This window comes from Oryx dammah, unplaced genomic scaffold, assembly GCF_014754425.2.
Source record: "Oryx dammah isolate SB20612 unplaced genomic scaffold, SCBI_Odam_1.1 HiC_scaffold_2, whole genome shotgun sequence".
Taxonomy (NCBI): Eukaryota; Metazoa; Chordata; class Mammalia; order Artiodactyla; family Bovidae; genus Oryx; species Oryx dammah.
The window spans coordinates 10,338,185-10,352,648 of record NW_024070186.1 but is presented as its reverse complement, the minus strand read 5'-3'; the positions used below and the strand labels follow the sequence as shown (position 1 = coordinate 10,352,648).

Sequence of the window (14,464 nt, the reverse complement as noted above, 5' to 3'; positions counted from 1 at the left end):
AGTCAATACCACACGCCAGGCATCCAGTACTTCGTGTATCTTCACGACTCTCCAGTGATCTAAGCACCATCATTACTGTGCCCATTTCACAGATGGGGACCACAGGGCAGAGAACTGAAGTAATTCTTGCAAGGTTACCTAATCAGGAAGTGGGCAACCTGGCATCTGAATTCCCATTATCCATATTCACACCTATGGGTCCAGATTCTGCTTTCCCCATATACTGCACTCTGGGGGTTTCCATGTGTTTTCGGAGTCCCTCTGATGTAAAGGTGGGAGGAACAGCTGACTGATGGGGTGGATGAACAGAAGAACTGGCAGCCCACTTTGACGTCCACAGGCCACTGTGTGCTCCCAGTGGCTCACTGTGAGCGGCCAGGCAAGAAGTTTGAAAAATAAGAGAAATTCCTTACAGAGGCTCTAAGGCGTCTCCCCACCCCCGCCCTCCGCCAAGGCGTGAAAGAACCAAATGAGGAAATCGGGAAGAGATTCTGGAATAAGAGTAACAAGATTTCCTCTCCCTTCCACCTGAACTGGCCGTCCGTAATTCTGCACAAATTCAATTGTAAAGTCAAGCTTTGTAATTCGTGGAGAATCATATTAAACAGAACCACGTCTGGGCAATGGCTTTTCCCATTTAGCAACATATGGTGGCTCAGAAAGCCCAAGCACATAGCAAAAATATTATGAAGAAAAGAGCCTCTTAATCAGGGGAGCAGAGTAGGGGGAAGAGGGCCCTGGGCCATTCTTGCTGGCTTCCTGAGAACAGTGGGGGTTAATCCTCGAGAGCCCCAGAATCTGCCCAGAATTACAACCTATTAGAGTTTAGGGCCACCTCGTTAATGGCTTTCATGATGGGCGAGGGTGGGGACTCATGTGGCTGACAGCCCCTGAGCCGGCACAACAGGCAAGACCCCCAGGACACACTATGGGTGGCTGGTGGTGGGGACTACAGCAGCCAACAGCATCAGTCAGTCCAGAAATGTGAACCACAGCCACTTTGTGATTGCCTTCAGTCAACGTGCGAACCAGGCAATGTCCCTGTCTTTCTTCGGGGGCCCCGGCTCCAAAAACAAGCCAGGTGTAGACCCCATCACAGACACACGCTGCAGTTTCAAACCTTGGTGAAGGGTGGGGGAAAGAACTGCATGTTTCAAAAGTTTCCACGGTCATCCTGAAGATCCCAGTCCCACTGGATGACCCACTGAAGCACAGCTTAAAACTCAGGCGATTTACAACCAAGGACGGATGAAGATTAACAGACTCCGAGAGGAACAATCCCAATAAACCACTTAATGGACAGAAATGCAAAGTTGAGCCCTTGAGCTTGTGCTGACTTTTGCAGTATTTTAATAACTTTATCATTATATAATCTGCCATCTGATACGTACAGAGAGATTCACTAATGGCCGCAACGGTGGGATAACCCCCAGGAGATGAAATACAACAATGAGGTTCGCTTCCTCAGATGACCTACAGCTCCAAGAAGTGCGATCACTTGTCAGATTATTTCTTCCTCCCTTTGTACCCTGAGATACTGTTTAAAAACCTACCCAGCAAGTGTATGTGTGGAGCCCTTCCCAAGATGCTGATCTGGCCTTGGAATGACTTGCGTTGAGCCCATAAGGCTGAAGGACAGAGAGAACTTCGTCCGCAGTAGGAATCAGCAAGAAATGGGGTCTGGAGACTTCATGCCTTAAGACAGGTGAGCTGCTGCCAACCAGAGTCATGCTGACTCCCTGGGGCTCCTCAGGGATCTTCCTTGCCCTCCTGCCCTAGGGATGCTCTGGTCTTCTGACCCGTGTGTGGTCATACCCAAGTGTCAGATCCAAAGGACCATAACTCATCCTCCTTCAAGATCCCCAAAGGACTGAGCTCACCACTGTGAGGACCCAAATCTCTCATTAACCAGACCCAGTGACACTGACTTATGGAGGCTCGGATCCAGCGACGCTGGGTGGGAGGACCAGCAGGGTGCAGAAATAAGTCCTGTTGCAGCCCATGGTGGTGTGTGTTTTTAACGCTCAAGTTTCACCAGCCACTAAGTGACCTGAGGAAATGCTCAGGTCAGAGTCTCCCATTGCCTCCTCCGCCTGTTTGTCCATTTCTTTCAGGTGGGAAAGCAAGGGGGGGGTCCCCATTTTTAGAAGGATGACTTTCTTGCTACTGCTTACAACTGGAGGTTCTTTCCCACCATCTTGAAATGATACTTGGAATGTTCTTGACCCCAAAGCTAACCCTGAGCTGGTGTGAAATCACGACGGGCCCCAAAGTGTTGGTGCTTTAGCTTGTGTCTGGAGGGAAGGACTGTCTTTTCCGCCCAATGACTGTCTTTCCTACTCACGGCTCATTCAGGGGCCTGGTGCCATGGTTCTGTTTTCCCTGGGAAAACACTTATTTCTTTTGAACAGTACATGTTTACATTCCATGCCTCTTGGAAGAGCCTGAATTAGACACTCAATCTCAAGATACTCCAAAGCTTGATCATCAAAAATCAACTGGTACATTCCATTCCCCCCCCATAAATTATTAGAAGTGCCCCTCAAAATAGGAAATAAATATGGTTGGCCAGTGTTTGTCTTGGGGTGAGTTCTATACCATTATGATCATTATTTTGTTTTATTTACTGTGGCTGGTAACTGAATCTCTAGTAGCAAAACATCACATGTTCTGCCAGAAAGAGATTACGGAAGAAAAGTCTACAGGTAAAAAACTGGGTTCCTCAGTAAAGATTTTATTTACCGGAGGAGTTTTGCAATCCGGATCTTTAATCTCCATTAACAATTGGGCTGCTCTAGGGCTTTGAAAGCAATTGTTCAATAATAAGAAAGCTCATGTGGGGCTAAAGGCTTTCCAAGTAAAATGTGAAAATACATATACACCCTGAAGTGGCTACGAAGAGTTGAGCATTCCCCTGCCTCTTTACATTTTCCCCAAGCTCTGGTGCTCAGAGGGCCAGAAGGAAGGGAGGGAAGACAGAAGTAATGACCGTTCCTCAGCATTATTTCAATCATACATGTTGAACTTTAAAGAGCATGAAAATAACTGAATGACAGGGGACCTGTATTTCTCTTCCATGATGGGGGGTTGGCGGGGGGAAGGGGATAATGCAAACGAGGAAGATCAGCTCCAGCTTGGAGAACTACAACCAACAAGAAAACGCAAGTTTTTTTTCCCTCCCCAGAGCCTTTTTGTTCCTATCGGCTTCTATGTTTGCCCCCTCTCTGGGTACAGACTTTTGGTAAACTCTGATACTACTTCATGGCCGCAGTCAAAGTTTCGTTTTTAAATATCCAAATGTGAAAGGCTATCTTGGGGTGATTTGTAAATGTGGGATTATGAGATATGCAAAGTGAATCACCAGCCTTTCGCAATGGGTTTCTGGTCCACAGCGCCTGGCCATTAAAGCCATTTTTAACAAGGCAGCTTGTTTCAAAACAAGTGATATGCCAGGCTCCGGGCGGTCACATTCTTGAGTCCATCCCAGCTGGCCGGCTGCGGTCTCCGTGTCATCTTCTGTCCCTACACTTACTCCCAGCCACTAACTATGTCATGAGCTTTTGGGGGCCAGGGCAAAAGGCACCCAGGCCTCCTGTCTCCCGCTTTTCATCGCCTCCGTCTCCCAGGAAAGATGCCCTTTCTCTACCACTGCTGGGTCCTCTAGTTCCATCAACATAGGTGGGCTAGGAAATGTTAAGAACTATCTGATCTCATCTAGGAAAAAAAAAAAATCATGCGTTTTTGTGGTAGGAAATAAAAAGACTCTGATATGAGTTCCAGCAAGTGAGGGCCTGAATGAGAGTAGTTGGAAGATGTAAGTGTGGCATAAGACACTGAGTTCACACTACCTGCCCATCACATCTGTTCTGGGGGAAACAGACAAGGGAAAGTTGCCTCTGAACTCAACCTGATGCCCCCATCCTTTCTACCTTGGTGTAATGGGTAGAATGGTGTCCCAGAAAAGCTGTGTCCATGTTCTGATCCACGGGACTATGAACATGACCTTATTTTTTTTTTAAAGGGTCTTTGCAGGTGTAATGAAGTGGAGGATCTCGAGGTGAGGTCATCTGGGTTATCTAGGGGGAGGTGGGTGTCTAATCCCATCACAAATGTCTTTAGAGACAGAAGAGGAGGTGACTTAGAGGAGAAGGCCATGTGAAGAGGGAGGCAGAGGTGGAAAATGATGGGGCCACAAGCTCAGGGATGCAAGGAGCCACCGAAGACTGGAGGAGGCAAGAAAGGTTCCTCCTCTAGGAACTTCAAAGGGGGTGTGGCACCTTGATGGTGGACCCTGGCCTCCAGAAACGGAAGAGGATAAATGTCTATTGTTTGAAGCCAGTAAGTCTGTGGCAATTTGTTATACCAGCCGTAGGAAGTTACTATGCTTGGTTTGGTGATGCTGATCCAAATAGCCCACAGTTACCAAGCCTTACCCATGGGATGGCTCACCTTTCGAGTGGGTCTAGGATCGCCAAAAGTAATTTTTACTCCCATTTTGCAGACAGGGAAGCTGAGGCTTTCAGAGGTTAGGTAACTTGCCAAAAGTCCTACAGTGATACGTGGTAGAGGTCAATTGGAGGCCAAGGTAGTCTGCCTGTTGAGCTCATTCTTAGCCATCAGGCTCTGCTATCTTTCTTGGCCATGAGATTTTCAGCTTAACCTGCCTACTGTTTCACCAGCAATAGCAAGTAAGCGTTCCAACTACAGCTATTTTAAAAACTTACTTTTCGAACAAAAACCTTTGGGTGTGTGTGTGAAAACGAAAGAGACAGAACTGGCCTAGAGATCACATGAATAAGGAAACATTTCAGAATGTATCAAATTCACAGAAGGAATACTTCATCATTAGGATCAAGACCTAAAATGAACCCTTCTTTTCTCTAATTAGGAAAGATGTCCACAGGCATTAACAACATGTTCCGGAAAGCATGGTCTGATCACCTTGAATGACATCCATGAAAACGTTCGGTCTGAGAACGCGGTCCTGCTAAAATGTGGTTTATGATGACTAGGGTGCTGACAGCTCGCCAGGTTGGCAGCTCCTTTGAAGGGCTGGTTTATTAAGTACTTAGCTGAGAGGTGCTTGTAAATACATCACAGGCATTGGAGCAGCACTCTTCAAGGGAGTTTTGTGTTGGTGACCACGCGGTCCATAAATAGAGTGCGGAGAAAAAGTAAGGCGGGCTGCCACTGAGCACCGCTCTGTAAGTCACCCCAGGTCTCGGATGGAAAGCAAGGGCAGCCCGCGCTGCTGAAACCATAGGCGGACTAGGAAGCCAAGGCCTGAGGGCCTTTTTTAACGGAAAAACAAAACAAAAACTTAGCTTTTTCTCCATCCTTCATCCCCAAAGTTTTTAAATGTCTATGATGCAACTGATGGGCATGAACTTTTCAAGCTTTCCTTAATACTTCTACATTGTATTAGCCAAGAAGATGGAAAACAGGACCTGAGTTCTGAGTTCCTCCAACTCTCTCCAGTCATCTAGTTCTAACACCTTGTAACCTCTCTGCCCATGGGTGAGAAGAGGGGCCCAGGAGAGCTCTTCATTTTGTGTCCATTTCATGGTTTCTCCTTCCTTCCCTCCCCCTCTTTCCCCACTTCCTTCTTACATTTATTTATGTTTATTTATTCATGGGAACACCTGATCCAGGCTTGTTTTCCGTGTAAGATTCTGCTGTTGTAGACCTTGCCAGGCTCTCAAACTCTACTACACCTAGATAAGAGGGCTACGTTTAGATCACTCCCTTTTCATGTTCATAGCATGTCTTGTAAGTTGATTTCTAGCACCCTCAATATTTTGCTTTGTGTAACCATGACCATTTATAGGTTGACACAGGAGAATGACTGACTGCAACGTCCACGGTAATGCAACCGTTCCCGGCTCCCTACTTTGTTTTCACTTCTAGAATTGCTGAAGAGAGAGAAACAGAGAGGGGGGTGGGGGGCACAGGGAAGGGAAGAGACACTGTGCATTTTATTTTACCCCCAAGGCTGGAAAGGGAATTTCTCTCTCCTCCTACAGAAAGTGAAAAGATTTTTTTTTTCTTTTTTCTTTGGTCAATCCAGCTGACAAAGATTGACGTAAGTAACCCAGTATGGCTGAGAAACAAAGTCAACTCAGTATCTCAAAAAGCTGCCCAGATAGTAAGTGCCAGAAAATGGTGTTTCCAAAGTAACTTAGGGTAAATCACTAGCAAAACAAAATAACTTGGAATACTAAAATTTAGGAGATGATTTAAGAGGTCAAAAACCCCATCAGCCATATGAAAGTCTTAGAGCACCCACACTCCTGCAGGCAGATCAGATGTTGCTGGGGTTTAGAGGTTAAGAAGGCCTCGGTGCCACTGAAACCCACAAAGAGAGCCTTCCATGCAGGAAGGGTTGCCCCAGTAAAGTGAATGGACGGCTAAGAAGCCCTCTGCCTACCCACACATCTTTCCTTCACGCGTGCAGCGCTCAGAGAGTTATTATTCTGAGTTGAGTCTTCTTTTCCCCACCTTTAAAAACACACGTCTCCAAAGCAGGAAAGTATTCAGGTGCCCACCCCCGAGTCTGGCCCTAATGGTTCATTATTATCAATACCTCATGATAATAGAACCCAGTCTAATCAGGACTGCTGAGGGAATGACCAGCCCAGCACTGCTCCCATCTCCCCGTAGGCGACAGGGGTTTTACTTGATACTGACCAGCCCTGTGTTTAAGTCCTTGATCCCAGGGTGGGAGCCTGGGAGAAACTGCCACCCACCAGCACTGGTTTTGGAGCCAGAAAGGGTCTCCGTTTGAGTTCACTTCCAATCTTGGAGAATTCTGGCAATCGTTAACCTCTGAGGTCCAGTTTCTCTGCCTGTAAACCACACCTACAGGATTGTAGGAATAACACAATGTATAAAAAAAGGTCTGACTTGTACCAAAAGATAACTGTTCCCATTAAAGAGTTAAGCCTTGTGCCTTGATGCTGACGGCAAGACAGACCAAAAACAAAACTTGGCTTCTTAAGTTTCTCTGGTTTTGACAGTTTTCTACACCAGTAGATTTCACCCTGTCTCTGCTTTCCCCGAAAGGAGGGAGTTACATACATGGCTTAAATGTGGTTCGTCATTTTTGTAAATCAGGAGTCAGATTCTTAAACCTACTTGCTCGGGTTGCCTGAAGCCATCTCTAAGGGGAGGTGTGGCTGACGCGGTGGCAGCAGCTCCCTGTTTGTCTAGACTCTGCCTGGTCCATCTTTCAAAGAACGTGTGTCGAGTTTTCTTTCCTGTGACTGGGAAAAAAATCTAAAACGGCCGCACAAGTGCGTGATAATGTCCTGACTTGCTTAAACGTGCAGCCATGACCAAATGGCTTTCTGTTTGATTTTAAGACCTGGTAAAGTAGGAAGTTGAAATTAACCTCAGCCCTTTTATAGCTGAAACCTCAACAAATAAACAGTGGTTTGGTGGCATGGCAACCTAGCCCCCTTTTCCATCTGTACCCTGCTTCAGATCATTTGAGGTATCTATTTTGAGTGCTTCTTAAGCACATCTGATTCTAGATAAATAGAGGCAGTATCCTAGATCTATGATTTCGTACTGAAGGAGTTAAAGTGCCAGGCATGACCCTGCGATGAAGCCTGAGAAAGATCGGGTCCATCAGCCTATTGACCCGGGATCTCTCGGAGCCCCTAACTGCTGACGATTCCACCAGGCTGAAAACAGCCACCCATTGGTTCGGCACGGCTGTAAAACTGCTCTTGTTAATACTATGGGGATGTTTTTCTTCCAATTACTGCGGCCATTTCAAAGAGAGCCATAAACACATGCTGAATTTTTATACAAAGCATCTTCTTAAATATAATATAGAAGCTCTAGTGCTAAGCTGGGAAAATAACCATTTTCATACTCATCAAGAACAAAATGAAGGTTTTGGCTGAAAGAGACTTTACTGTGATTCCTGTTAACTTTCTAATTTCAGGGGGGTGGGGAATCCCAAGGGTCTACTCGAAACAGGACGAAAGTAAAAAAGCATTAGATTTCTAATGGGAACAAAGAAAGGAAAAGTCGTTTTACATAAAACTCTCCCAGATACTTATTTTTTAAAAGCTGTTCCTACAATTTTACAAGTGATGTCCTGAACGGCAAATCACATTTTGAAAAGAAAGGACATCGGTGACATAGTTAACACATTCTCTATAGAGTAGCAACTAAGACTCCAGGGCACTCTCAAAGCAAGTTATTATTACTTAGAGGTTGCAGAAGTAAAAAAGTTTTTAAAAGGAACAAGAAAGGGGGTTAAACCTGATACTGTGCTAAGCATACAGTATTCCAATAAGCTGAGGAATGCCCGTCAGTGGCAATGCCTCAGACCGAGAGCTGCTGATGGCTGAGGATAAGAATTCAACACCCCACCCCCAAGCCCACCATTTTCTTTTCGGTAAAGAGAGTGTATCTGACCAGGAAGAGAAATCAGATCTGGTTCACTCTTCACCAAAACCGAAACCAAGCCAGACTCCTGGTGATGATTTCCACCGGCCCCCGTGTGGTTTATGTTTCCATTGCCTTTCAAAATGCTTCATAAGTTTGGTTTCAAGAGCAGTAGAAAAAAGCAAATTCCTTTATCAGCCCAGAAGTAGAAATGGTCAGTGACGCCGTGAGAGGATAAGAAAACAGAAGTCTCCCCTTGAATGTTACAAGTGGAATCCTGCAGATGACACGCATGTAAACAGCCCTAAACACAAGATCCAGCCACCTCCTAAATAATTTTATTCTATTTAGAAGAAAAGCAGCAATTCCCCCGCCCCGCCAAGCCCATCTCACTTAATGTGCCATTTGATCTAATTTCTCATACATGCTTGCATTTTGGAATTTCAAAAAATCAATATGCATATTTTGAATGAGTAAGCGATGACAAAGCACCAGGAAGCCAATGGTTTCGTGGGACCTCTTCTTAAATGCAGCTCAGAGGCAACTGGAGAGGCAGCCCTCCCAAAGCCAAAGTTGGGTTTTTGCTGTCCACCAAAGGGCTCATCTACAGAAAGACCCCTTGACAGCTGTCCACATAAGATCTTACATGAGGGGGATCTCTAGGAATTTTTCATGCAAATAAAAGAACCTTCCCCAGAGACATGAGTGTGAAAGCGAATGGCACGGGCTATCAGGCTCTGGGGAAGATGATGGAATTCCCTTTGGACAGCCACACACGTGCTAATCCCAAAAAAAAAGCTATAGGCTGGAAACCCTCAAGGACTTGGGATTCTTGCGCATCTCACAATAACAGCTCGGAACACAGAAAACACCCCAGAAATCTAAGTTCTGCTGTCCCAGAAGGGCAGGTGCATGTCCCCTGCCATCCACCTGCCCCAGATGGGCCCCTTATCTTTTCCTGTGAGTCAAGCAAGCCTGCCCCTTTGAGAAAGGAATCTTACTGCGATCCTATTGTACACAGCTGTGTCTCGCATGCCCTGAGAAAAACCACTGCATTTCGGAAATTTGAAATGGTATCACAGAGCAAATAATCACTGACGTCAGTGCTTTCTGCAGTGTAAATGAACTCTGGGTATTATCTCATTTGGCACAGTGGGTTTTATGCAATTACTGTATTTTACAGTGTTTTTGCCATTGCCAGCTAACCCCCACGGTGGTGAGAGCAGGGAGAGTCCACCTTCTGGATTGACTGCAAATTCATTAGTTGCAATAATACCCTGAATAGGGTGGCGTCCAGACACTCCTATTTCCTTATAGTTTCAAAAGAATGTGCATAAAATACAAACCCCACAAATAATTGGGAAGGACGTGAAACATCTTGACCATCACCTGGCTTGTTGCATGCCATGTGTATCTTCAAGCCAAGTTAAGTGAGAAAATGGCAAAGCCAGAGCTCTTGCGTGAGAAATTCCAGACATGATCTACATAGGGATATATATATATATCTGGATATACATGACCTCCCTGGTGGCTCAGTGGTAAAGAATCTGCCTGCCAATGCAGGAAACATGGGTTTGATCCCTGGGTCGGGAAGATCCCCTGGAGGAGGAGATGGTCATCCCACTCCAGGATTCTTGCCTGAAGAAATCCTCATGGACAGAGGAGCCTGGCGGGGGACCGTCCAGGGAGTCGCAAAGAGATGGACAGGACTGAGCGACTCAGCAACACCCTCTCTATATCCTCTGTATCAGGGCCTTTCAGTCTGGGGTTCTTGTCACAAAGCAACTCTGACTCAGTAGCTCTGGGGTGGGCTGCAGGTGGGGTGGGGTAGGGGGACACTCTCCTGTTAGCAAGCTCCCAGGCTGCTTGCTGGTCCAGGGAAGTGGGGAGGAGAAGCCACGATGGGTCTGGGTGGGTTCTGCCCAAGGGTGAGGCAGCACGTGGGCTCCGTCCGGGTACTTACCCTGCATCTGACTCTGAGGCTGAGGGTTAAAGGCAGTGGAGTGGTTCAAGGAGGCCCGAGGGTTGGGTGTGGGGGCTGGGTGGTGTGGGCTGACCCTCATGGCCGTTCGCCGCAGCTGCTCCAGTTCACTGAGCCGCTCGGAAAAGGACAAGCTCCCGGGCTTGGTCTGATCATCTAGTTTCTGACGATGTCCTATTGCGGGGAGGGGATGGGGAGGGGGAGAGGGAGGCAAGGAAGGAGGGAGGCAAGAGATCAGAAAATGTACACTGTGGATTTGCTAGAAATCGGATGTTTCTGGGTCTCCCCTCCCTCTCCCTTCACCTCCTCCCCATGCCCCACATGGACCTGGAGACCTGCTCATTCACAGGCACCCCTGGGGAGTCGGGGCTGGCACACGGGGGACCTCTTTCGTCATATTGCTCATGGGGCACTCCTTCGGTCTGGCTCCGGGCGCCCACCTCAACCTTCTGCACCCATCTGCATGGGGTGGAAGGCAGAGAGTACGCTGGGCTTGGTGGCAGAGGTGGTGGATGGCGGGAGAGTGGGGGAAGGGGCACGTTGCTGGCACTTGCTTGGCCCTGAGCTGTGGGCTGGAGAAGGAGCCCCAACAGCTTGCCCCCCACCACACACCCAAGCCCGGCTGGTTTCAGAGCAGCGAAGTGGGCCCTGGAGTTTAGCGGCAGGCCCCTGCCAACAGGAAATGAGGTGTGGCTGCAAACCACAGCCCTGGGAGGTCAGATTTCCTGTTAAGTGCGGGGCAAGGGCCCCTTCTCCGCTCCTCGCCAGCTCTCCAAGACCATCCTCTCTTCCCTGGAGCTGACTTCCCTGGGCTTGGCCTCCACGGGTCGGAGATTCGCAGCAGCCAGGGCCCCTGGAGCCCAGAGTGGGCTGCCAGCAGAGTGGAGGCGCTTCCCCAGGGGGCCTCTGGAAATCCAAGGTGGGGAGGGGGACCCTCAGCACCTCGGAAGCCAGCAAGCGTCCTCGCCTGCCTGGCTCCTGGTCAAAGTCACTGTCACCAGGATGCGAGCAGAAACCCTTCACTAGAGAAGGGCTGGGAGGGTTGGGCTTTCTCTTTACTCCCTTAGTTCTTCATCAAAATGTCTTTTTTAAAAATGTATTTACTTTCTGACTGCACTTCGGGGCTTGTGGGATCCTACTTCCCCGACCAGGGATTGAACCCGTGCCCCCTGCAGTGGGAAGGCAGAGTCCTAACCGATGGATGTCCAGGGGGGTCTCCACAATGTCTTTAAAGCAGAGATTTAGGCCCGTCGAGCAGAGCTGAGGATCCCAGGTACCCACGTAGCCACGAGGGTTAGAGGGGTGGGGCTGGGCTTGGCCAATTCATTGGAAGAAAGAGCCACTGACCAATTTCACAACTCACCTCCTTCCCGCCTCTGTTGTCAAGGGACCTCAAAACAAGACTGGGGAAGCAGCCCCCTTGCCAGCACACTCCAATGGCCTTCCCCATGCCCGACCCCCTCCTCAGTGAGAAAGATGATCCCTGGATTCCAGCACCCCCGCTGCCACCCCCAGTCCGGGGTGGGAGTGGAGTTGGGAGAAGTACATTTTAGCCCAGCTCCCAATGGTTACAATTATAAAATTAAATTTTATAACTTGTATTATGGTTCCAAATCTCCGTGGTTTGCCGTTTCTTCCTGCTGCCAGGCCCCTTGGCACAGCTGATGCTGTCTCAAATTCCAGACCAGAAAAAGGACCCACTATACTGCAGTGATTTTATCACGAGCAAGACCTGTTTGGCTCCGAGATGAGGAAAAATACTTAAGCATAATATTTGTGTAGTTCAAATGCAATGCTCCCTCTTTTCATGTGTCACCAAGGCAAATCTGGTCTCTGATTCCGCCCCTGCAGCCCACAGCCCTCTGCCTGAACCAGGCAGCCCATGTCACGTGGGCCCAGCACACATGCAAGGCCTCTTACCCGCTGAGTATTTTAAGCACCGGCCTTGTGGGTGAAAGGCCACAGGGCCAGCTCCCAGAACAACCCCTGCCACCCCTTTTCCTCAGAGGGACGAAAACAATCTTTTTCTAGAACATTCTATGTCAGTCCATCATGGTTCGTGGTATCTGGATGGAACGTCTCGGAGACTCCTCCCTCCTCTTATCTCTGAGACACATTCTCAGCTTCCTGACAGTCAGATTGAAAAATCTGAAGCTTTCTTGCAGAGGAGCAAACGCTACCAACTCAAACGTCATCCCAAGAACATTAGTATGGTCCTTTCCATGCCTATCACCACCTAGCGCCTGGAGTTAGGAGTCAAGGAGAGAAGAAAGCAGGACATATACTTCTGGAAAGTTCTAGCACCTCAGAAAGAATGCCAGTTGCCATAGGGGTGGTGCAGAGGCTTCTAGCAGGTTTGTACCCATTTTAAAACTGCACATTCCTTGGGCACCCAGTGGTGTTTTTGAAGAACAGCGTGTCAAGGACAGTAGGTAATCCAGGAGAATGATGTGTACCAGATCATTCCGAACACATGCGTTTGGTGTTTTGGAGCCTCTGGTCAGCCTTTGAAGAGAGGCCTTCGGTTGTGTCTACCTCAGTCCCCAAGCTTGGGAAACAAGTGCCACCAAGAAACTAAACAGGAATAAGTCATTTCAGGGAAGCCACTACTGTGGCCGGGCATAACGCAAGATATATGTATATTTTTTAACGAGACCCCTTCTCATTACCCTATGCTTGAAAAAGAAAGTTTCAACGTGTGAGCAGTTTTTGCACCAGCTGACACCTGCCAAAATCGCAGTCATTTACAGAGATTAACTGATGACTGTCTGCTTCAGCAGGAATGTTTGGGCATAGCTCTCAGAGAAAACAATTCTTCACTCTAAGCTCTGTTCTAAGCCCTGAGAGTCTCAGGGCTGAGTTTAATGCCGGAGGAGGGGTGAGAGTTCACCCCACACCCTCCCTGCGTGTGATCCTGGAGTAAGTCAGAGTGCTATTACTCTCCCGGGGACCCTGAGACCCTCCTCCCCACTCGAGCTGGAGAGCTGGAACACCGAGACACAGGGGAGATAAAAAGCATTATATTAAAGGTGTGGTTCTGATGCATTCAGAAGCTAGATCAAAGGAAAACCTAATTCTTCTTTTCTGAAACCATCAGATTTCATGTGCCAAAGAGCAATATATTTTTTTTTTTGCATGAAATATAGAAGCTTCCGATATAAACTTTCAAGCTGGGGAAAATGAATGCTTTTTCTGTCTCCAGCTTCCTGTATCTGTGTGCAATTAAGATGTCAGTTTGCTCCCTGAATTTTAAATACAGGAGTATGGAGAATGTCCACTATCAAATTCATTTTTCTTCTTTCTTACTGACTACTAGGCTTTCGAGGGCAACAGGGAATTCAACCCTGGATCAAACCTTCTGGTAGAAATTATGTGAAGCCTCGAACACATGCGTGTTGGCAGCCTGGATTTTTTGGACACGTTGGCAGTCAACTGTGAATGTTTACAAGGTTGTCTTGAACACAGTCACAACCTCAAGATGTCATACAGGGACATGTGATCCTAAATTATGTTTCTCTATTACTATTCTCACATTGTTTTAAAAAGTACTTGATTAGAATTTTATATATATGCAAAACTATACAAAGCCAAAAGAACAACCATCAAAAAGAATAAAAACTAATTCATCCCATCTGCTAAATTTTACTTCATTCCAAAGACGTACATCCTGCAGTCTTCTGGAATGGGTGCCCACTGGGCATCCCTAAATGTTAGGATATTTGTGATGGTTAATGAGACCAGCTTTTAGTTTTCTGCTATTGAAAACAAGGCTGAGTGGGTATGCATATTTCACTGACAACTGAAGTCCCCTTTTCAGGAAACCATTGTTGATCTGTGGCTCAAAGTAACTGAAATACAATATTCTCGAATTACAATGGCTAATGTCCCAATAAATCCATCCTACACTGAAAATATCATAGGCTGAAAATGCATTTAAAACACTGAACCCACCAAACATCTTAGCCTACCTTAAACATTGTCAGCACATTAGCCTAGAGTTGGGCAAAACCACCTAACACAAAACCTATTTCATAATCAACTGTTGACCATCTCAAGTCATTTATTAAATACTGTGCATAATGA

At 47.2% G+C, this 14,464-nt stretch overlaps 1 protein-coding gene across 2 annotated transcripts in view; it reads right to left on the bottom strand.

Moving 5' to 3' along the window:
* The window catches only part of RUNX1 (RUNX family transcription factor 1), a 269,301-nt gene that overhangs the window by 33,438 nt on the left and 221,399 nt on the right, over positions 1-14,464 (bottom strand). The window contains exon 7 of one of the 2 annotated variants that reach the window (XM_040264316.1): positions 10,364-10,555. The exons of the other annotated variant lie outside the window; for it this stretch is intronic. Coding sequence (XP_040120250.1) covers positions 10,364-10,555 — 192 coding nt within the window. The remainder of the gene's footprint in view (positions 1-10,363; positions 10,556-14,464) is intronic. 2 annotated transcript variants of the gene reach the window in all.